This window comes from Lagenorhynchus albirostris, chromosome 7, assembly GCF_949774975.1.
Source record: "Lagenorhynchus albirostris chromosome 7, mLagAlb1.1, whole genome shotgun sequence".
NCBI classification, from domain to species: domain Eukaryota; kingdom Metazoa; phylum Chordata; class Mammalia; order Artiodactyla; family Delphinidae; genus Lagenorhynchus; species Lagenorhynchus albirostris.
Window position 1 is genome coordinate 72,049,659 of NC_083101.1, and position 22,185 is coordinate 72,071,843.

The 22,185-nt window shown below is 39.6% G+C and overlaps 1 protein-coding gene across 1 annotated transcript; it reads right to left on the reverse strand.

The window, feature by feature from the left end:
* Window positions 1-6,041: 6,041 nt before the first annotated feature.
* On the reverse strand, window positions 6,042-7,425 carry LOC132523698 (ribosome maturation protein SBDS-like). The gene is given in 2 exon segments (XM_060155176.1): window positions 6,042-6,657; window positions 6,659-7,425. Coding segments are annotated over 2 exon segments (750 nt in total). The 5' UTR covers window positions 7,261-7,425; the 3' UTR covers window positions 6,042-6,509.
* Window positions 7,426-22,185: the final 14,760 nt, after the last annotated feature.

Consider the following 22,185-nt stretch of genomic DNA (forward strand, 5'->3'; position numbering starts at 1 on the left):
TTGTGGCACATGGGCTCTAGAGTGCAGGCTCAGTAGTTGTGGCTCACGGGCTTAGTTGCTCCACGGCATGTGGGATCTTGCTGGACCAGGGATCGAACCCGTGTCCCCTGCATTGGCAGGCAGATTCTTAACCACTGTGGCACCAGGGAAGTCCTCTGAGTGGTAGGGTTTTAAATGTGACTTTAAATTTCTCTTTCATGTTGGTATTTTATAATTCATCTGAAATGACTTACGGTATCAAATAAGAAATGTAAGTTTTTTTTAAAAAAATAACATTTTTCTGAACTTTGAGCTTTCTGAGGACAGGGAACTTCCAGTCCTTATGATCTTTCCCAGACCCCGCCTGATGATTAATGTTTGGTGAGTAGGACTAAACTGAACTTACTTGGATCAAAGCCCTCCTGATAAAATAAATTAGAAAATAGAGATGTTTCTGTGCTTTATGAAATGTATCCAAAAATTTAAAATAGACCATTGAACACTGATCATGTTTGGCATGCCATGATTTCCCTACTTCCTTGATCTCTGATAAGTCTGTGACATTCAGGAAGGAAGAAGGAAATGCAAGAAGAATAGAGGAAAATTTTACGTGTGGGTCCATTAGAAAAATTTTAACAGATTTATTGAGGTATAATTGATACACAAAACAACTGTACATGTTTAATGTGTACAATTTTCTGAGTTTGGACTATCACCACAATGAAGGTGATAAACATATCTCTCACCTCCAAAAGTTTCCTGTATCCCTCAAAAATTTTTAACTTACATGAACGGTTATACTATAAAATTAATTTGCAGGTATTTGAGAATTTACATACTCACAAATCCTATTAATACTACATTTTAAACACTTGTACATTTGAAATGAATTGGTAAAATTTTATATCAATCCAAATATACAGTCTTTCAAGTCTTTTAAATATACAGTCTTTTCAAGTTATAACCCCAATTGTTTTTCAAAGTTTCCCTTTCCCATTAGATCTTAGTATCAAAGAATTAGAAGAGCTCCTGCCTTCAGGTAGGATTATGTTTAATCATTTCTAACAGAAGTGAACCTAACTTTGATTCCCAATTGGTTTAAACCCCCCGAGTGAATTATTCTGTCCTCATGCTCAACCCTGATGAATTTCATTCTGTGCCTTCTCCTTATAGCCTCCTATGGAACAGTTTCAAATCCTGATCCAAACCTCATGACCAGATTATGGTATCAAGGTCATTGATGAAAACGCAAAGCATCTTGAGCCCAAGCCTAACCCTGTATCACACTGTAATTGAACTTTGAACAATGCTGTGGTTAATCTGCATACAATTTATACTCGGCCCTCCCTATCTGCAGTTCCTCTGCATCCGCGGATTCAGCGAACATGGACCATGTAGTACCATAGTATTTACTGTTGAAAAATATCCACATATAAGTGGACCAGTGCAATTCAAACCCACAGTATTCAAAGGTCAGCTGTTTACCTGCAATTCTCTCCTTTCCTCTATGACCAAGATGGTCTTTGCTCTAATTATAAACACATTTGATTAAGATTAGGAATAGATGATTCCACAAATTGAGATGAACAATTATCACTATACCAGTATGTGAGACATTGTCCTATTCTTATTCCTTTAACTAACAGACAAATCCTTGAAGTGCTAGTTACTCCCTCTACCTTTGAGGTAGTCTGGAACCATGATTAAACACATGGAAAAATCCATGTAATCTAACATCTGATAATCCTGCTAGTTTAGATAACTGACCCATGTGTAAATGAAAATAAGGTCTATGGAACTTAGCTTTATGTACAAATTACTTTAAACTTAGAAATTTGGGGTGTGGCTTTTTGTAATGCAGTGAACCCTCATAACTTTTGTATGATGTATCTATATAAATGCTGCCAGCTTGGACTAACAGGGACAGAGACAGTATAAAATAGACAGTATAAAAGAGAGGCCACTGGATCTCGAAACTCTACTGGTAGGAGGAAGGCAGAGAAAATTACTCAGCTGCAAACATGTCCTACCTTTCATTAAAAAGGAAGGATAACTCATAGTGTAGAACCAAGAGCCCAGACGGTGGAGCTGAATGCCATGGAGAATTATTGCCAGGCCATGAGACCTAACCAGTATTTTTTTCCTAGCTGGACTTGGAATTGCTATGAACCAGTGACTGCTTTGAGCTACCATTCCCCCCATTTTTGAACAGAAATGTCGATAGCTGTTGTAGTGAACAGACTCAAAGATGGTCCCATGATCCCTAACTCCTGGGTATTTATACCTTTTTGTAAACTCCACCCTAGAGTGTGAGCAGAACTTGTGACTAGCTTCCAATCAACAGAATATGAAAAATTTATGGGATATCACTCCTGTGATTAAGTTATATTTTAAAAACTCTATATTGCTAATAGATTATCTCTTGCTCTTCATCTGGCTTTGAAGAAGCAGCCTGTCCTGTTTTGAGCTGCCTATGTAGAGGGCCATGTAATAGGGAACAGTGGGCAGTCTCTAGGAGCTGAGGGTGACCTCCTGCTAATAACCAGCAAGAAGTAAGTCCTAAGGTCATATAGCTGCAAGGAAATGAATTCTGCCAGTAGCTGACTGAGCTTGGTAGCAGATCCCTCCCTAGTTGAGCTACCAGATGAGAACTCAGCCCTGGTCAATACCTTGCTAGCAGCCTTGAAGAGGGTCCCACTAAGCCATACTTGGACTCCTCACCTGCAGAGGCTGAAATAATAAATGTGTTATTTTAAGTAGCTAAGTTGTGGTAATGTGTTATACAGCAATAGAAAGCTAACATAAACAGTTATTCTATGCCTGTCTTGCTATTGGATGTTGGGTGTATGTGGGGCAGATAGTTTGTCTTTTTAGTTTCACAGGTCCACGTACCCAGAGGAGCTATACTTTGGCTACCTCATCTGCACCTGAACCCAATTTAGATAAAAAGATTCAGGATTCTGAGATGATGATAAAAGACTTTTAAGAGCCTTGGGAGTAGATAAGTGCATTTTCCAAGTGGGAGGGATGTGAATCACTAAATCATCCTACAGTCAAGGGTTGTGAATACCAGAAACAAGAATTACTGGAGGCCATCTTGAGGACCAGCTACCATACAATCTTTGACTTTTAACAAGGCAAAGATGCCCACTCTTGTCACTTCTATTCAACATAGTACTGAAAGTTCTAGCCAGAGCAATTAGGCAAGAAAAAGAAATAAAAGACATCTAAATCAGAGAGGAAGATGTAACACTGTCACTGTTTGCACATGACATGATCTGTTTTTAAATTGATTTTTTAGTTGAAGTAGAGTTGATTTACATTGCTGTGCCAATCTCTGTTGTACAGAAAAGTGACTCAGTTTTACACGTATATACATTCTCTTTTTATTTTCCATTACGGTTTATCCCAGGAGATTGGATATAGTTCCCAGTCTTGGGGGTCTACCCAATGATCATGTGCTAGTCATAGCTTTAAGGTCAGTGGAATGCTTATTCTGTTCCCTGATAAAAGTCCCTTCACATCTCTTGCTGGCAACAAGGACTTCTGATCTAGAACAGCCAAATTTGTGGGCATGGAAACATATTTCTCCTACTGGGTCTCTGAGACTGATGGTGAGAGGTGCACTCCTACTTGTATGCCTTGATTCTTAATTTTCAGGGATGGCTCAAGATATAATGACTTTTTGTTCAAAGCATATAATACATCTTAAAGGATAGCACAAGAAATGTACAAGGTATTATGCCCAATCTAACCCCTTAATCAGACTTCTATGAGATTATTAAAAAGTTTAATCAGGTGGCAGGTTTTTTTTTAATTAATGGAAGAACCAGTGGACTCTGTATTCATGACCCTATTGTTGAACTTCCTTCACCAGAAAGTGAGTGGCTTATTAGAGGCAATATTATGTGAGAGCTCATGAAAATAAAGCAGACACTCTGTGAGCTCTTGGGTATGGTTTCTAGCCCCTCACTGCTGGTTGGGCTGAGGTCTCTTTCATGTGTCTTTTTAACCTAGGCCAGGCTGAGGGGTAGCAGCTTCCCTACAGAGTCTTCCTCTCATGGCAATGGCAGAGTGCAAGAAGGAAAGCTCACCTGTGCAAGCACATTTTCATCCTCTGCTAGTTTCATGTTTGATAACATCCCATTGACCAAGCTAATCCCATAGCTGTGCCACAAGTCAAGGGGCAGAATAATTGAATCTACCACAATCTGTTTTCTTGTTCATAAATATTGGTACCCCTCCCAGCTGCTAAATACAGTTACCCCCATTTAATACTCCCCAAACTCTTGGTTAATCATGGCATCAGGGTCACCAGGAATTTATGATCCAGATGTTGCTCCTCTTGATCTGGAGAATCATGGGCTAAAAAATTGTGTGACCCACATATACTCAATACACAGTGGGTGAAACAGAGGCAGGAAAGACCCTAACATCCCCATTTGAAAAGGGAAAAATAGGAACACAAATTAACTAGTTCATAGTATTTTTGATATCCCTCTGAACAAAACTTGTCAGGACCCTTTCCCTAGGATAAGGATGTGGCTTGTTTAGCCTGCGATTTTATTTCCTGGAAGTGGCTTCCAAGTCTTTTATTCTCCACGGCTCTTATTAGCTCTGATTTCTAAAGGTATTTTCTAGTGTCCTCATCTATCATTTCTGAAGAAAGCATTGTAGAATATGCCTTTTTTGTGGCTAGGCAACTTTCTCAACCTCCTTGGCTACAGAAAGTTGTAGACTGAAAGGTCTTTTTACATTTCAAACAGTCAATAACATTTAGTCCATGTTGGCAGTGTTTTTTTTTTGTTTGTTTTTTTGTTTTTTTTTAAGGTAGAAAATTTTTTATTTTTTATAGGTTCAGAAACATGACTCTGATTTACATTTGACAATTCTTGAAGTTCCAGCTTTTTAGAAGAAATGAGTATGAGAATGGGAAAAAACTTAAGGCAATGTTATGGTAACATTTATCTTTTTTCTATTCAAGATGCAGCTCTTGAACATTTTTAGTAATTATGACTTTCGACCTGAAACGTTGCTTTAACTGTTTAAGCTAGAAATAAAGTGTAAACTTCATTGGTTAAAATAATTTCCTGGGACTTCAAGTTTAGATCATTTTTGTAAAACAACAAACTATGTAAGTAAAATGGAATCAGTGAGGGGGTCATCTTGAAGACTGTATCTGAACAGTAGTTTAATTTCACTGTTAAAGAAAGTGTGTCTTAAGAATATTTCTTCCAACACTATGAGAAAAATGTTTGACTTCAATCAACCAATCAGGAACTGTTCAAGTCAAGAACTCTTTTTCACTTAAAAACTTCTGTGCATAAAATACATCTGTATGGGGCCTTCCCTGGTGGCGCGGCGGCCGAGAGTCCGCCTGCCGATGCAGGGGACACGGGTCCGTGCCCCGGCCCGGGAGGATCCCACGCGCCGCGGAGCGGCCGGGCCCGCGAGCCACGGCCGCCGAGCCCGCGCGTCCGGAGCCCGCGCCCCGCAACGGGAGAGGCCGCAGCAGTGGGAGGCCCATGCACCACAAAAAAAAATAATAATAAAAAAAAATAAAAATACATCTGTATGTTTATTTTGAGGGAAACCCTACTTTGTATTCTAGACTATCTCTTTTGAGGATAAGTAGATTTAAAAAAACTTGCACATTGTCTATTTAAGTGTTCAAATACTAAAACACTCAAGTTCAATTACATCCCAAATAATATCTCTAAGGTTTATCAGGTATTTAACAGAACAGGGCCTGTTCTGAGCACTCCTCCTCCTGACTTGTTTAATCCTGCTAAGAACTCTCCCATCCTACCAGACAAGAGGCAGAGAAAAGAAAAAGGTAGGAAGCTGTCTAGAAATACAAGCCATAGTTTAACAAAAATAAACAGTGGTTTTATTGATTACGTATATTTTCAACTCTAGTGATATATATTATAAACTTTAAGAATTAGAATAAATGGCTGTATTTTTTACCAAGAATAATCTAGGCTATGGCAGCATGTTTGATGAACATTATTGAAGTCCTGCACAGTCATCATCTATCTATTTTTCAGAAAATCAAGAAGTCATCATCCAAGCTTTGTATTAGGTCACGAGACAGTTACCCCTATACACACATTTCATTAAGTAGAAATAAGACATTACACATTTTCTTTTTTGGCAAATCCTCCCTTTCTGTCATACAGATATATCCTCCCAAAGTTGTTTTCTTATAATGTACAAAACTTATTTTTTATCCACAAGAGTTGTGTCAAATAACTTTCACCCTGGAAAGCTCAAAGGCATGAGGCAGTAACAAAATGCTACTCTGGACTCTGTATTTCACTTTTGCCTAAAACCCTATTTGATAATTAAAACTAAATGAATCCCACATTATAATACTTACGTAGGAAAGTCTTTTTGTGTACATGTTTGCCACAAAGATGGAAAGTGTCAACTCATCTGAGCAAGTATTTGGCAGATCACAGAAAGAAAACAGGGCTGTGGGAAACGCAAACGCTTTAGTGTTTGACAGCTGAAGAGACTGATGACTGTCACTCCAATTTCTCATCTCCTTCTTCCACGTCTTTCAAACTGAGTACTTCCAAAGAGCCTTTGCCTTTTGTCTCCTTTTTTACGAGCTCATCGATTTCTCGGAAGCAGCCGGGGTCGATGAGACACACAATATCTAACTGTTGACCAGTCTTCACTTTCTATAACCTTGATGAGTGGCTTGAGTTTTTCTTTCAGCTTCTTCCCTTCATTCACTGGAAGAATGAACCGAAGTCTCATGTGAGCACGTTCTATCTTCATTTTCTCCTTTAACTGCTTTATCACTTCCAAAGCCTGCTGTTTTGTACTCTTGTTGGGTTTGACCGAATAGTGGATGTCCTTCATGGCTCTCTCGATAAGGATAACGGTGTACGGTCTCTTTGTTTCAGGGTTCACACATTTGTCGGCCACAATAGTTGCAATGTCCCTAAACATCTGCTCCAGCTGTGTGTGCCGTTCTTTATCTGACACTTGAACCTCTCCTTTAGTTAAAATCTGCTTACAGATTTCAGTCTGGTCATCTGTTCCAAACGCACTGATGAGATCTTCCTTCTTTGCAACCTGACCTTTAGAGACATTTACAAACACTGAGTGGGTCTGAAGAACTTCATCAAGGTCTTTTTCCACGCCGCTCCGCCAGCCCACGACTTTGTTTTTGTAGCAGGCGATTTCGAAGCGCTTCCCGGCTCGCTTCATTCGTACTACGGCCACATTGGTCAGGCGGATCTGGTTGGTGGGGGTGAAGATCGACATCGTGGCCGCTCACAGACCTTGGGTCCGGCGAACCAAGGCAAACCTGCGCTGCCGGCCTGAGAGCTAACTGAGCCTCGATATAACCACCCGGCGGCGCGTGGCACAGTAACGCCCGCAGGCTGCGCAGCGCCGTTACTAACTCGGCCGAAACGATCCACCCACGCAACTTACTCGGCAGTGTTTTAATAAATACAGATTTCTCAAGAATTTTGTACTTTTTCAATATATTTGAATTACATTGACTCATACAATGCTGTTTGGGGACATAATTCTCCTCCTAGAGTCAATTATGTATTTATTAGACACATTAGGATTTTGTGAGATCTTGCCTAAATCATTCTAGAAATTCTTTCATCGAGCTGAGAGAATCAACATGGCTCCAATCTAATTCTGTCACAAGTCTTAACAAAGGGTACTACTCTGAAAGTATGTCTGTCTGGAAACTCCTGGATTTGGTGCAGTTGTGTTATAAAGGATATTATAACAAAGCCTTTATTTGGTGGAAAATAGTTAAAATTTTCAATGCTGCAGTTTATGGGTTTCAATAGCCTCCCTAAGACGGGTTTGCAAAGTAGCCAATTCTTTTCTAAGCATATCTCATTCTTATAGTACCTTATCAAATGTGCTAGTAGCAACCACCCATTCTTTAAAAAAATTTCCATTGATTTCTCCTTCTAATTATACTTATTCATTGTGCACATATTTTGTAGGCAACAATTTTAAATGTTGCTGCCACATAACATAGGTCACCATTTTTTGAGCCTCATATGACAGTTTCATCACCATTTTTTCCCACAGTTTATTTACTGCCCATTGTCACATTATAAAACTAATATTAGGAATCTATTTTTAGGAATATTATGTCTATCACTATCCAACAAGACACCACAAAATTCAGTACCTTAAAGTAGCAATTGTTTATTTTTGTTTATTTGTCTGTGAGTTGGCTTGAGGTCAGCTGATTTAGGCTGGGCTGAGTTGGGCAGCTGTGCACCAAGCTCTGTGTGTCTGGCTGGGCTTGGGTTTGGTTCTGTTCCACATGTGTTCATTCTTTTGCTTTGGCTGAAGTGGCAGAAGCAACATAGAAAAACCTCTTCTCAGGGTGATGGCAGAAGTGAAAGAGGACAAGTCCAACTGCATAATAACATTTCAAGTCTCTGCTTGTATCATTGCTGGCTAACATTCCACTGGCCAAAGCAAGTCTTATGGCAAAGGCAAGTATACTTTGCTATGGAGGTGAGAAAGGGAAGTGGTAAACCTCTTTGAATGATAACCTAATCTGAGCTGCCAAGTATGTCCATCTTGAATGTGTACTCATGGACTGGGGAAATAACAAGTGAGTTCAGGGATCCATTGGTCACACTGTGAGATAAACCTGGACCAGGACTTCATTTTCCAGTTGTCTTCTGCACACCCCCATTCTAAGAAGGGTGGGTGATTTGAGTTTTTTTGGTACCAGTGTTTGTTCATACACTATATCCCACATCCCCTAAATGATTTGGATATTCTTTTCTCTACAGTGTACAGTTACTCTGATAAATGGCCATAGTCCTTTGGGAAAGAATTGGGACAATCATTACTATATCTACTTGCAGTGGCATTGCAAAATCTTTCCTCAGGAGGTCCTACCCTCTCTTGTAATTGGTGGACTTTGGATCTGGAACAGGCTCAAGACTGAAAATTGAGCAACGGATCATGATTCTGTATTACTGCTCTGACTGACATCATCTGCTTTCTGCTCACCCACTTTTGATCTTTATCTGTTATGTATATTAACAACGCCCTCACTGGCTACCCAGCCATCTCACCCTTGGGAACTCCATGGTCTCAGCCATCACCACACATCCCTGTGGGTCAGAACTTCCTAGTTGCCATTTAGGACTTTTTTTTTTTTCAAGCTCATATGTAATTGCACCCACCTGGCCTCTGACAATTAAGTGTTATCTCCTGATCGCTATTATTCTGTAATCCTATCATAGTCACTGACACTAGAAAGCCTATTTCCATAAAAGTTTCCCTTAGGTTTCAACCTTGGCCCACAGGGAAGAGCCACTATTGAGCTTCTCAGTGATGCTGGTGGTCCCCTCACACTGATCATTGTAGTAAAGAGAATATCTTCTGAGCCTTTCTAGTTAATACAGTCACCTGATGTTTTCTGTATCCCTATATAATATATACATTCTAGCATGCCTGATCTTTGAGCCTCTATTATTTTTTTCTCCATGTTCTGCCAAGGCAGTTTTAGCCTCTCCACTTCATTAACTATTGGTCATTTTTTATCAAGTTTAAAGGAACTGTCCCACCTGCCTATTAGGACTGGCTCCAAAGTGTTCTCGACAAGTCATTAACTCCCGAGTTGTAGAAGAGTGACTTCCTGTCAGCAAATGTTCCCTATCCTGCTTGATAGTCTGTCTCCATTGGTCCAGCACCTTTAAGATACAATCCCTAGCATGTTCTCCCAGTTCCTGTCAAATACATTATCTATATCCTGCAGCTTTTTTGGTAATAGTCTCTTTCCTCCCATAGCAGAGATACGACTTCCACAATTGGTCCATGATGCAACTTAGCTTATATTTATTGGTCTATAAATAAACCAATATTTATTTATTGGTCTAGATCTAGAAGAAATGAGAGAAGGTATGAAAGATCTTAAGGTAAGCATCATCTTGTTTAGCATCTGCTTTAGGTGAGGATTTTGCATGGCTTCAGACAAGTGGAGGCTATTATCCTCTAGCAAGAAGTAGGTTGTAGGCCATTTCTACTAGTCCTGGGGATTCATGGGAAGCTGAGTTTTCTAGGTTCATAAATGCCTCCTCTCAGGTGTTCCCATTCCTATCAGCAGAATACAAATTCTCCCCTATCAGGATCCTGCTTCCAGTACAGAGACTTGCTAGTGTTTTGATTTCAGCCTCCTTTGTAATTATACTACTCTTGTAATTATACTACTCTTGTAATCAGGCCTTGCTTCTAATTTTCAGCAGTCTACCATCAGCTATACGAGATGAAAGTCACTTCATTTCTTTTAAAAAGGTCTTCTGGCTTACATATGGTGCCTGAATTAATAGGCAACTGACATGAGCCTGCTGTTCTTTTAGCCCTTTGATTCACTTAATAATCAATCAACCACCTAGACCTTGTAATTACCATTGACCCCACATCTGAAATGCTGGAGTTATTTGTAAAAGCAAGTGCATCCACTTTCACTTTCCTTCCCAATTCACTGCAAGTGAGGGTCTCAGTAACCCGTATCCTATAACAATCCAGGAACCACCACCCCACTTCCAGCATCAGGATCCTTTTTGCCAACCAGAGAGTTGTCAAATTCTAGAATTCCATCCTGAAGTTCTGCTTCCCAGGACAACGTCTATCTTAGTTTGGATTTCTTCCACAATAAGATCCAGAGACAACAATTTGAATGCTAGTAGCGTATTTTGGATGCAATTCCAGGAAACTCCAGTAGTGAGTGGGTAATGAGACAAGAAAGGGAAGACAGCTGGTAGAAGGTGCATTATCAAGCCAGTTTCCACAGTAGACAACTGTTTCTACATCACACTGGGGAACTCGGGAGCCCCTGTAAAAACACATGCCTCAGATTCATCTGACTCTACTGAGAAAGCTATGGTATTTAGAAACCAACTCTTTGTATCACTGGGGAAGGGTTTATCTAGGAGGACAAACCGGTTATTTCTGGGCTGCTTCATGGGTGGGAAAAGTTAGCTCCAACCCCAGAAAGCCCTCCAACAAAAACATGTAGATGTTGGCAGAAGTTGGACAGCATGGACTGAAATATAAGATCCCGGGTATATAGGTGGGGCACTGGTGTAATTTGTGATAACCTCTAATGCTACATGGCTCTCTAAGCCGTCATCTCTCACTGAATTCTTGCAATTGCTTCCTACTCGGTGCTCCAGCTTCCACTTTTATCTCTCCTCAAAATACTCTCAGCACAGCAGTGAGAGGGCTGATAAAACAAGTCAAATGCATCTATCCCCTGCTCAGAACCCTGCTGGCTTCCCATCTTACACCAGGTAAAAGCAGAATTCTTGTCATGAGATTGGAGGTCTCACAAGGTTTACTCCAACCTCTCAGACTTCCTTCCCTATCACTTCCTCTCCTTTACATTTCAACTCAATAAACCAGTTTCCTCACTCTGTAAACATAAAAAGCAGGCACTGTGTTAGGCCTTTGCAGTTGCTACACCCTCTGCCTGGAAAACTATGCCTAGATAGCAGCATGACTCTTTCCTTCTCTCTGATCTTGACCCCAACATCCCCTCAGTGGTTTTTTTTGAACTCTTAACAACCTCCTCAATCTCTATTTCTTTCCCTTATTTTTATCCCTCATTCTTATCACATTAATATTCTATTGTTTTCTCTATTCCTTTTTTTTTAATGAAGTAGAGTTGATTTACAATATTGTGTTAGTTTCAGGTGTACTTCAAAGAGATTCAGTTATATAGTATATATATATATTTTTTCAGATTATTTTCTATTATAGGTTATTACAAGATATTAAATATGGTTCCCTGTGTTATACAGTAAATCCTTGTTGTCTATTATATGTATAGTAGTGTGTATCTGTTAATCCCAAATTCCTAATTTATCCACCCCGCTTTCCCCTTTGGCAACCATAAGTTTGTTTTCTATGTCTAAGAGTGTGTTTCTGTTTTGTATATAGATTCATTTGTAGTATTTTTTGATTTCACATAAACGTGATATATAATTGTCTTTCTCTGTCTCATTTCACTAGGTATAATACTCTCTAGGTCCATCCATGTTGCTGCAAATAGCAATATTTCATTCTTTCTTATGGCTAATATTCTATTGTATACATAGACCACATCTTCTTAAGCCATTTGGGTTGCTTCCATCTCTTGGCTGTTATAAATAGTACTGCTATGAACATTGGGGTGCATGTGTCTTTTTTTTTGTGGTACGCGGGCTTCTCACTGTTGTGGCCTCTCCCGTTGCGGAGCACAGGCTCTGGACGTGCAGGCTCAGCGGCCATGGCTCACGGGCCTAGCCTCTCCGCAGCATGTGGGATCTTCCTGGACCGGGGCACGAACCCGTGTCCCCTGCATCGGCAGGCGGACTGTCACCACTGCACCACCAGGGATGCCCTTTAAACTATTTTGAGTTTATTTTTGTATATGGTGTGAGGCAGTGTTCTAATTTCATTGATTTACATGTAGCTGTCCAACTTTCCCAACACTACTTGTTGAAGAAACTGTCTTCTCCATTGTATATTCTTGCCTCCTTTGTCATAAACTGACTTTACGTGTGTGGGTTTGTTTCTGGGCTCTCTATTCTGTTCCATTGATCTATATGTCTGTTTTTGTGCCAATACCAGACAGTTTTGACTACTATATCTTTGTAGTATAGTCTGAAGTCTGGAAGCATTATGCTTCCAGCTTTGTTCTTTTTCCTTAGTGTTGATTTAGCAATTCTGGGTCTTTTGTGTTTCCATATAAATTTCAGGATTATTTGTTCTAGTTCTGTGAAAAATGTCACTGGTATTTTGATAGGGATTGCATTAAATCTATATATTTTTTTGGATAGTATGGCCATTTTAACAATATTAATTCTTCCAATCCAAGAGCATAGGATGTGTTTCAATTTCTGTGAATCATCTTTAGTTTCCTTTATCAGTTGTTTTACAGTTTTCAGTGTGTAGGTCTTTCACCTCCCTGGGTAAGTTTATTCCTATATATTTTATTTTTTTGATGCAATTTTAAATAAGATTGCTTCTTTACTTTCTCTTTCTGATATTTCATTGTATGCAGTAGATTTCTATATATTAATCCTGTAGCCTACTACCTTGCTGAATTCAATTATTAGTTCTAATCGTTTTCACATGGAGACTTTAGCGTTCTCTATATAGAATATCATGTCATCTGCAAATAGTGACAGTTTTCCTCTTCCTTTTCAATTTGGATAACTTTAATTTCTTTTTCATGTTGATTTCTGTGGCTAGGACTTCCAATACTATGTTGAATAGAAGTGGTGATAGTAGGCATCCTTGTCTTGTCCCTGAATTTAGTGGGAAGGCTTTTAGCTTTTCACTGTTGAGTATTTTGTTGGCTGTGGGTTTGTCGTAAATGGCTTTTACTATGTTGAGATATTGTACCTCTATTCCCATTTTGGTAAGAGTTTTTATAAACAGATGTTGAATTTTGTCAAGTGCTTTTTCTGCATCTCTTGTAATGACCATGTGGTTGTTGTCTTTCCTTTTGTTAATGTGGTATATCACATTGATTGATTTGTATATGTTGAACCATCCTTGTGACCCTGGAATGAATCCACCTTGATCATGGTGTATAATCCTTTTTATGTATTGCTGGATTCAGTTTGCTCATATTCTGTTGAGGATTTTTGCGTCTATATTCATCAAAGATATTGGCCTGTAATTTTCTTCTGTAGTGTCTACCTGGTTTGTGTATTAGGGTGATGGTGGCTTCACAGAATGAATTTGGGAGTGTTCCCTCCTCTTCAATCTTTTGGATGAGTTTGCGGATAGGTATACATTCTTCTTTGTATGTTTGGTAGAATTCCCCAGTGAAGTGATCCAGTCCTGGACTTTTGTTTGCAGGGAGGTTTTTTTGTTTGTTTGTTTTTGTGTTTGGGGTTGTCTTATTATTTTTTTAAATTAGAGACTCTATTTCACTTCTAGTGATTAGTCTGTTCAAATTACCTGTTTCTTCTTAACTCAGTTTTGGCAGGCTGTATGTTTCTAAAAACTTGTCCATTTCTTCTAGGTTGTCCAATTTGTTGGCACGTTTTTACAGTATTCTTATGATTTTTTTTTTGTATTTCTGTGATATTGGTTGTTATTTCTCTTCTTTAGTTTCTTATTTTGTTTATTTGGATCCTTTCTCTTTTCTTCCTGCTGAGCCTGGCTAGAGGTTTGTCCTTTGTTTATCTTTTCAAAAAACCAGCTCTTGGTTTTATTGATCTTTTCTATTGTTTTTATCTCTATATTATTTCCTCTCTGATCTTTATTATTTCCTTCCTTCTGCTGACTTTGGGCTTTTTTTCATTCTTTTTCGAATTCTTTTAGGTGGTAGGTTGTTTATTTGAGCTTTTTTTTTCTTTGTTTCTTGAGGAAGGCCTGTATCACTATGAACTTCCCTCTTAGAATGTCTATTGCTGCATCCCATAGATTTTATAAGGTTGTGTTTTTTCTCAAGATATTTTCTGATTTCTTCTTTGATTTCATCATTGACCCACTGTTTTTTCAGTAGCATGTTGTTTAGTCTCCATGTGTTCATTCTTTTCCTGTTTTTCTTTCTCTGATTGATTTCTAGTTTCATGCCTTTGTTGTCAGAAAAGATGCTTGAAATAATTTCTATCCAATTTGTTGAGGCTTGTTTTGTGACCTTGTATGTGGTCTATCCTAGAGAATGTTCCATGAGTGCTTGAAAATAATGTGTATTCTGGTTCTTCTTCTTTTCTTTAATATAGTGTCCTGCTGTAGGTATCAATTAAGTTCAACTGGTCTGTTGTGTCACTTAGGACCTCTATTGCCTTATTGATTTTCTGTGTGGAAGATCTGTTCATTGATGTCAGTGCAGTGTTAAAATCTCCTATTATTATTGTGTTCCTGTCTATTTCTCCCTTTATGTCTCAGTATTTGTTTTATACATATAGGTGCTCCTATATTGGGTGTATATATATTAATTAATATAATATCCTCTTCTTGTGTTGATCCCTTTATCATTATATAATGCCCTTCTTTGTCTTTCATTATAGACTTTGTTTTAAAGTCTATTTTGTCTGATTGCTACCCCCACTTTTTTGTTGTTTCCATTTGCATGAAATATCTTCTTCCAACCTCTCACTTCAGTGTGTGGGTCTTTTGCCCTAAAGTGAGCCTCTTGTAGGCAGCACATTATAGGTTCTTGTTTTAATATCCAACCTGCTACTCTGTGTCTTTTGATTGGAGCATCTAGTCCATTGACATTTAAAGTAATAATTAGTAGGAATGTTCTTATTGCCATTTTGAACTTCATATCCCAGTTGCTTTTGTCGTTCTTCTTTGTTCATGTCTTCTTTTTTTTTTTATGGTTTGATTTTCTTTTGTATGCTTGCATTCCTTTCTTCTTGGTTCCTGTGAATCTATTGTATGTTTTTGATTTGTGGTTACCCTGGTTTTCAAGTATGTTGACCCATAACTATATCTACTTGCTTTAAGCTGAAGGTCATATAAGTTCAAACACATTCTAAAAGATCTACATTTTTATACTCCCCTCCCCCACATTTTGTGATTTTGATGTCCTATTTTACATCTTCATGTTTGTCCTTTTGTTAATTGAATTATAATTACTTTTATAAGAACTTTTAAATTGTTTTTTAATCTATGTACTGGCTTATTTAAGTGAACTTCAATCATTTTATATATTTGCCTTTTCTATTGTAATTTTCCCCTTTCCTATAGATTCTTGCTTCTTTTCTTTTTAGAGAAGACCTTTCAATATTTCTTTCAGGGCAGGTTTAGAATTTCTAAATTCTTTTAGTTTTTGCTTATCTGAGAAATTCTTTATTGCTCTTTCTTTTCTAAATAATAATCTTACTGGGTAGAGTATCCTAGGTCACAGGTTTTTCCCTTTCACGACTTTGAACATATCATGCCACTTCCTTCTGGCCTGCAAAGTTTCTACAGAGAAATCAGCTGGTAGCCTTATGCGGGGTCCCCTTGTAACTGACTCTTTTTCTCTTGCTGCCTGTATAATCCTCTGTTTCACTTTTGCCATTTTAATTATGATATATCTTGGTGTGGGTCTATTTGGGTTGATCTTGTTCGGGACCCTCTATGCTTCCTGTACTGGACATTTTTTTCCTTCTTTAGGTTTGAGAAGTTTTTCAGCCATAATTTCTTCAGATACATTTTTGATCACTTTCTCCATTGTGTTTGTCCCAGACCTAGTGCTAGGCTGTGGCATGGCGTAGGCTGGGGGTGGTGGCTGGGGCACTGTGGCTATAGGAAGTGAGGTGGCTGTGCTGCCACCTGGGTTGCCTCTGTGGCGGAACCCTCCCAGGGCCCGTCCTGCCCAGATAAAGCTACAAGCTGCAGTGTGGAGTGGGCAGAGCCAGAGCGTTCCTGCTGGAAAACAAACCCCAAATACTCCTGCCCAGGGCCTGTCCACCTGTGATTCAGTGCCCAGCCACTGTGCATCTCCGTGGCACTGCCTGGTGTGCATGCCATCATTGTCTGCCATAGCCAGACCCTCCCCCTGCCCTGTGTGCACTGACAATGAGCTCCCCCTGACCACACCCCAGGCCCTCCAGGCTATTTCTGTGCAGCTAGATTGAGTCCTCTCCCAGGGACTGTCTGCCTGAGATTCAGTGCTTAGCCTCTGCACGTATTTCTGGCACCACCTGGTGCACACACTGACAACGTCTGCCTATCTCTCCCCAGTGCATGCGCGCACTGACAATGTCAGCCTAGTTTCCATCTGCTGCCCCTGTGCATGTGCTGACAATGGTCTCTGCAGTTTGGCCCGGACCACACTTCGGGTGCCCCGGTCTGTCTCTGAGCATCTCGACTGAACCTCTGCCCTGCTCTTGCCCCAGGCTGTGGAGGAAGTGGGGCTGAGGTGTTCGCCCCTTCAGACTGGGAAATGTGGTGAGTTGGCAGCTGCCAGTGCAGGCGTCTCTCTGCCCTGTTAGCAAGCCAGCATGTGTGCACTCCTCACAAGTAGATTCTAGGCTTCTCTAGCCCCTCTGTCCCCAGCAGAGAGGGAGGCTCCCCAGGTCGAGGCTATGCCCGTGGGGACCTTCTCTCCCTTAAAGACCCCTCCCAGGGGCACCAGTCCCGTCCTGATGCTTTTTTTTTTCCCTCCTAACCAGTTATGTGGAGATCTTTCTTGTAGCTCTGGTCATCTTCTGCCAGTTTCCACTGGATTTTCTGTGAGAATTGTTCCATATGTAGATGTTTTCTTTTTTTAACATCTTTATTGGAGTATAATTGCTTTACAATGGTGTGTTAGTTTCTGCTTTATAACAAAGTGAATCAGCTATACATATATTCCCATATCCCTTCCCTCTTGCGTCTCCCTCCCTCCCACCCTGTACATGTATTTTTGACGTGTTTGTGAGGGGAGGTGAGCTCCACATCCTCCTACTCAGCCGTTTTGACCCCCCCGCCCCCAGCCCTACTCTTAAATTGCAACTCTTCTAGGGTCTCATTTGAATGTCCTGGGTGTTTCTGAGGTCCCTCTACTTTAGATGGATATAACTCCATTGTCCTGTGCAACCTCCAAGATTCTGTTCAGTTCACAGTTACCCAATAAGTATCCACTACCTACACTCAGTGAATCTCGATCTGTGCATACACAGCTTTCTATTCACCCCAAAAGTCAAGGGGACTCCTATGCAGATTTCTGAGGCCATCTTATCTGTGCATCTTTTATTCAGTTACCTGATCTGTAACTTCCAGCTACATCAGCAGCCCCAAACTCTAATCTCTCTTGTCTCCACCCAGTGAAACCACTGCTTTAAAAAGAAACAAAAATGCTTTTTAAAAAATTGGGCTCAAGTTTTTAAAAATTGGGCTCCACTTCTCTGGGCTGAAGTTTGGATAGTGGTCGCAGGCAGAAAACTGGAATGAAATATGGTATTTTCCTTATCTCAAGCATCACAGACCTGTGCTTTCTGTTGTCCAGTGTCTAAAAACAGTTTCTTCATACATTTTGCCCAGTTTTACAGTTCTTCATAGAAAAAAACAGTTAAGTCCAATAACCATTTCTCCATAATGTTTGGTACTGCATCTACACTTAAATATGATGCTTTATTTCATCCTCCAACAACTCAAAGAAGTAAATACTCTTAAACCGATTTCTGGCTAAGAAAACCAAGCTTAGATGAATTAATCACTTTCTGTTACCCTTTAAGCCCCTCAAGGATAGAAGGAAATTTTATTCACTCTGTTGTTCATTCCACTTGACTCACTCCTTTGTACACAACAGATGCTCAATAAATAAACTTTAGGTAGGTGCTATTTTCAACATTACATACACGAAAAACCTAAATTTCAGAGAAGATAGATTAGGGAAAGGGGTAGAAACTAATATTGGTTAAATGCTGGGATTTGCAAACTACAGATCACAGGCCAAAATTGGCCCACTTGTCTTTTTAAGTAAAGTTTTATTGTTACACAGCTATGCTTATTCCCTTACACATTGCGTCTGGCTGCTTTCACGCTATGATGACTAACTTGAGTAGTTAGGCCTGCAAAGCCTAAAATATTTATGATCTGGCCCTTAAGAGAAAAACGTTACCAACCTCTGATTTAGTATATGTTATCTACCAGGCAATATGCTCAGCACTGTTACATATTTTTCCCTTCATTAAATTTCCCAGCCACACTGTGAAATAATACCATTATCCAGATGTGAACTCTGAGACCAGCAAGGTAACTTGTCCTAGGTTCTATGGCTCATAAGTGGCAGAGCACATATTTTAATTCTGATTTGTGAGATTCTGACACCTAGGTTCTTTTTACTTCTAACAGAGAATCTTGAAAGAAAATAGAAGGCCCTTTTCAGTGATTTGTACCTCATCACATAGGGGCAAGTGGAAGTAAAGATAAACTAAAGAGCTGGCTTTACACCCTATAATAAGAATAGTTTATACCATTACTATTTATAAGGAACTTTTTATATGGTGACTCCTGTGCTGATTAGAAATTATACATGTGTATGTGTATATAGATACATATATACACACACATATATGTGTATATACATATAAATTATTTCTCACATTGTATGAATATATTTTTATGGGTACAGAAAGAAATGCTTAAAGGATTATATTACAAAATAGTAATTAGTCAATCAAGGATTCAACCTAATTTTCAAAACTCATAAAAATCTCTCTCTGAACCTTCTTTCCATTCTTCCTCAACTCTCTCCCCTAGGTTTCCATGACCTTAGTCACTATCCCATGGCCTGAGGAAGAATAATGTCTTGGGGGCCCTCTGGGGTCACACAAAGTACCATGGGCCCACTTGCCAACAGCTTTCCTGGGCCTCTTTGGCGAGCTTCCCACAATCACTCTCAGTCCTGTCAAGGTGTGATGATTTTCTTTCCTCTCTTTTTCTAAATGCATTAAGCTCTGAGCCATCATCATTTAATTTTAAATTATCTTCTGATTTCTTACGTGGGCCGAGAATGAGAGTAGTCTGGGGAAAAATGGTAGTGACAATAAATGAGAAGGGAAGCATTTGCAAAAATCTCTTTCTTCTTTTCAAAAAGAGCTGTAATAGTGTTTTGTATCAACATGACTTCTTTCTTCAGCTGTAACAAAGTTAGAGAAAGTGTTGGTACTATAAATTGAGAGTTCAAGAGGTGACTCTATTGACCCAGTCTTTTCAACAGGATTGGTATTATAGGTTTCCCACACAGAAACCAGTGCAAGAGCATTTCATCTTTGCCAGTATCCCTTTCCTCCCTCCTTATGCCTCTTCTCTTTCGCATGGTGTCCCTAAGTTCTTCAGTCTCCTGGTTTCTTCTGTGCACGCTCTCCTTCCAAACCTCAGTAACTTCCCATGGTGCCCAAGATCCAATCACCCAGGGGACAGAGTTAGGGACATAACATTTGCCCAAGTGAGTTTTCTGATAACTGGTTCCAAAGAGAACTTCCTCTTAACAGACCAATAGATTTTATATAGACACAGAGAAAGCCAAATCTACAGGGCAACTAAGAGTCTGATAAAATATAAGATGCCATGTCTATAGACAATTTTTTGGAGGATTTTTGTTCTTGTAAAGATAAAGACATACAGGTCACAGTTATCCCTCATGGACGCTCTGAGTAGGTTGCCTTATTTATAGAAATGTTCCAAAGGTAAGAAATGACAGTGGAGTAAGTGTGTAAAACCTGAATGCAAATATGTGACATCTTCCATGGACAGCCAGAAAAATCCCAGTGTTTTAGGACTGTGCATTCATTTCTCCAATAATAGACATGCAGGAACATTCTATCCCAAAGGGAGCAAGAGTGGGCCTGACAGCCTAGGGGAGACCAAGGAGTCAAAAAAACACAGCAAAGGAGAAGTGAACCAGTAAGTAGGACGACAATCCCACAGGACCTAGGAAGCTGGCCACCCTTTCAACTGTATCTTCACCAAAAGTTTTTAATTGAGTCTTTTGAGGATTTTCTTTTTCCTTGTGGGGATACATCCTTGATTCTATAATAGCAGTTAAGAAGGAAAACTGAGTTCATTTTAGAACCAATAGCTGGAACACACCAGTTCCACAAAGCAAAAGCTGTCTTTCCATTTTAAATCATCATGTAAGAGCTTCTATCAGGCCTGTTGGATTATGCCTACCCTGAACAAGCTCCCTTTCTTCCAGTTTTCCCATTTCCATAAATGTCATCTTTCCTGGCATCCAAACCTTAACTTGCCTCCCCTTTTTCCTTCATTCTCCTAAATCTAGCCGAATGGTAGATGCCAGCTTTATAGACAACATCAGTAGTGGATCAGAGTTACGTGAAGAACTAGCAACAGTCAGGAAAGGATTATAACAGCATCCATTAAGAGTCACTTGACCTTCACTCTTTCCCTATTCACTACTTTAAATGCCTGTGAAAAAGGAAAAAGGGAAAAAAGATTAAATAAGTAGAACATGCTCTTCTTCACTACAGGTCACATGGGCTTAGGTTCTTGGGTCTGAAATGGAGAGAGGGAAAGAAATGAGACTGAGCTTTTAGACTTAAACTAGCTGGGCTTTGTCTTACCTAAAAAGGCCTAAAAAGCAATGGAATCTTCTTAAAATGTTAATAGAGGACAAAAATAGAGTAAATTGGCACTGCATATTTAAGATAGTGACTGAAAAACAATATGGCCTTTTGGTTTGTACTCCACTGAATTCAGACTGATCAACAGTTTATACTGTTATAATTTATACAGCCAAGATGAAGCCTAGGCTAGTGCAGAAAACATATGCTTTGGAATCGCGGAAGTCTGGTTTCAAATCTCTGTCAATACCTGGGTGAACTGGTTCACTTCCCATCTCTCGTGGGTTGTTGTTTTTTTCACATCTAGAAAATGAGAACATCATTTCCCCCACTGCACAGTCATGAGAATTACTTGATGCGTGAGATGATGCAAAGAAAGTGACTAGCGCAGTGCTGGACACAACAGGCGCTCAGCAAATCATTCTGTTATCATCACATTTGATTACCTATAATGTCTGTTTCTCTCATTTGCACCAAGGTGCCACCTATTTATGAATCCATCCCTAACTATCGCAGTGGACAGTTTTACTCAGGTATTTGAAAGTGATTGTCGGGAAGAGGAAAGGTGGACATTCTGTGCTGCTCCCACAGGGCAATTTTATATAGACATAAACAGATTTTGGTTCAGTATCTGAAATAGCTTTCCAACAATTTAAGCTAATCGATAATAGATTAGAAAGAGTGGACTCCTCATCTCTACAATAAGGAACGCTGCTGAATGCTGCTACATAACAGCATATCTAAGCTTTGGTATCTGAAAATTGAGGTTCAAATGCTGGTTCTGCCACCTATTAGCGGCAAGACCTTGGCTAAGTTGTGTAACCCGAGTCTGTTCCCTTAATGTCTTAAAAATACCTAGTGGGTCAGGGTTGTTCTGAAGATTAGATGTTATAAGAACCTCCTCCATTCCACTACCAAAAAACAAAACAAAATACTGCCTTGGCCTCCCTGGGGACCAAGGTAACAGAGGTAAGGACAGAGACCTGGCGAGCTCATAAAGCTTTAGGAAAATGTAGGGGCATCACAATGCCTGCCAGGATCACAGGATCTGGCGAGACAAAGGCCAAAGCTCAGCCCAGAGGAGGGTATTTTGACACAGGCATTTAAAGATCAAAAAAAAAAAAAAAAAGCAAACCCTTTTCACACTTGGAACACTCTCATGATATCCTCCCAATAGCAGGCCCCA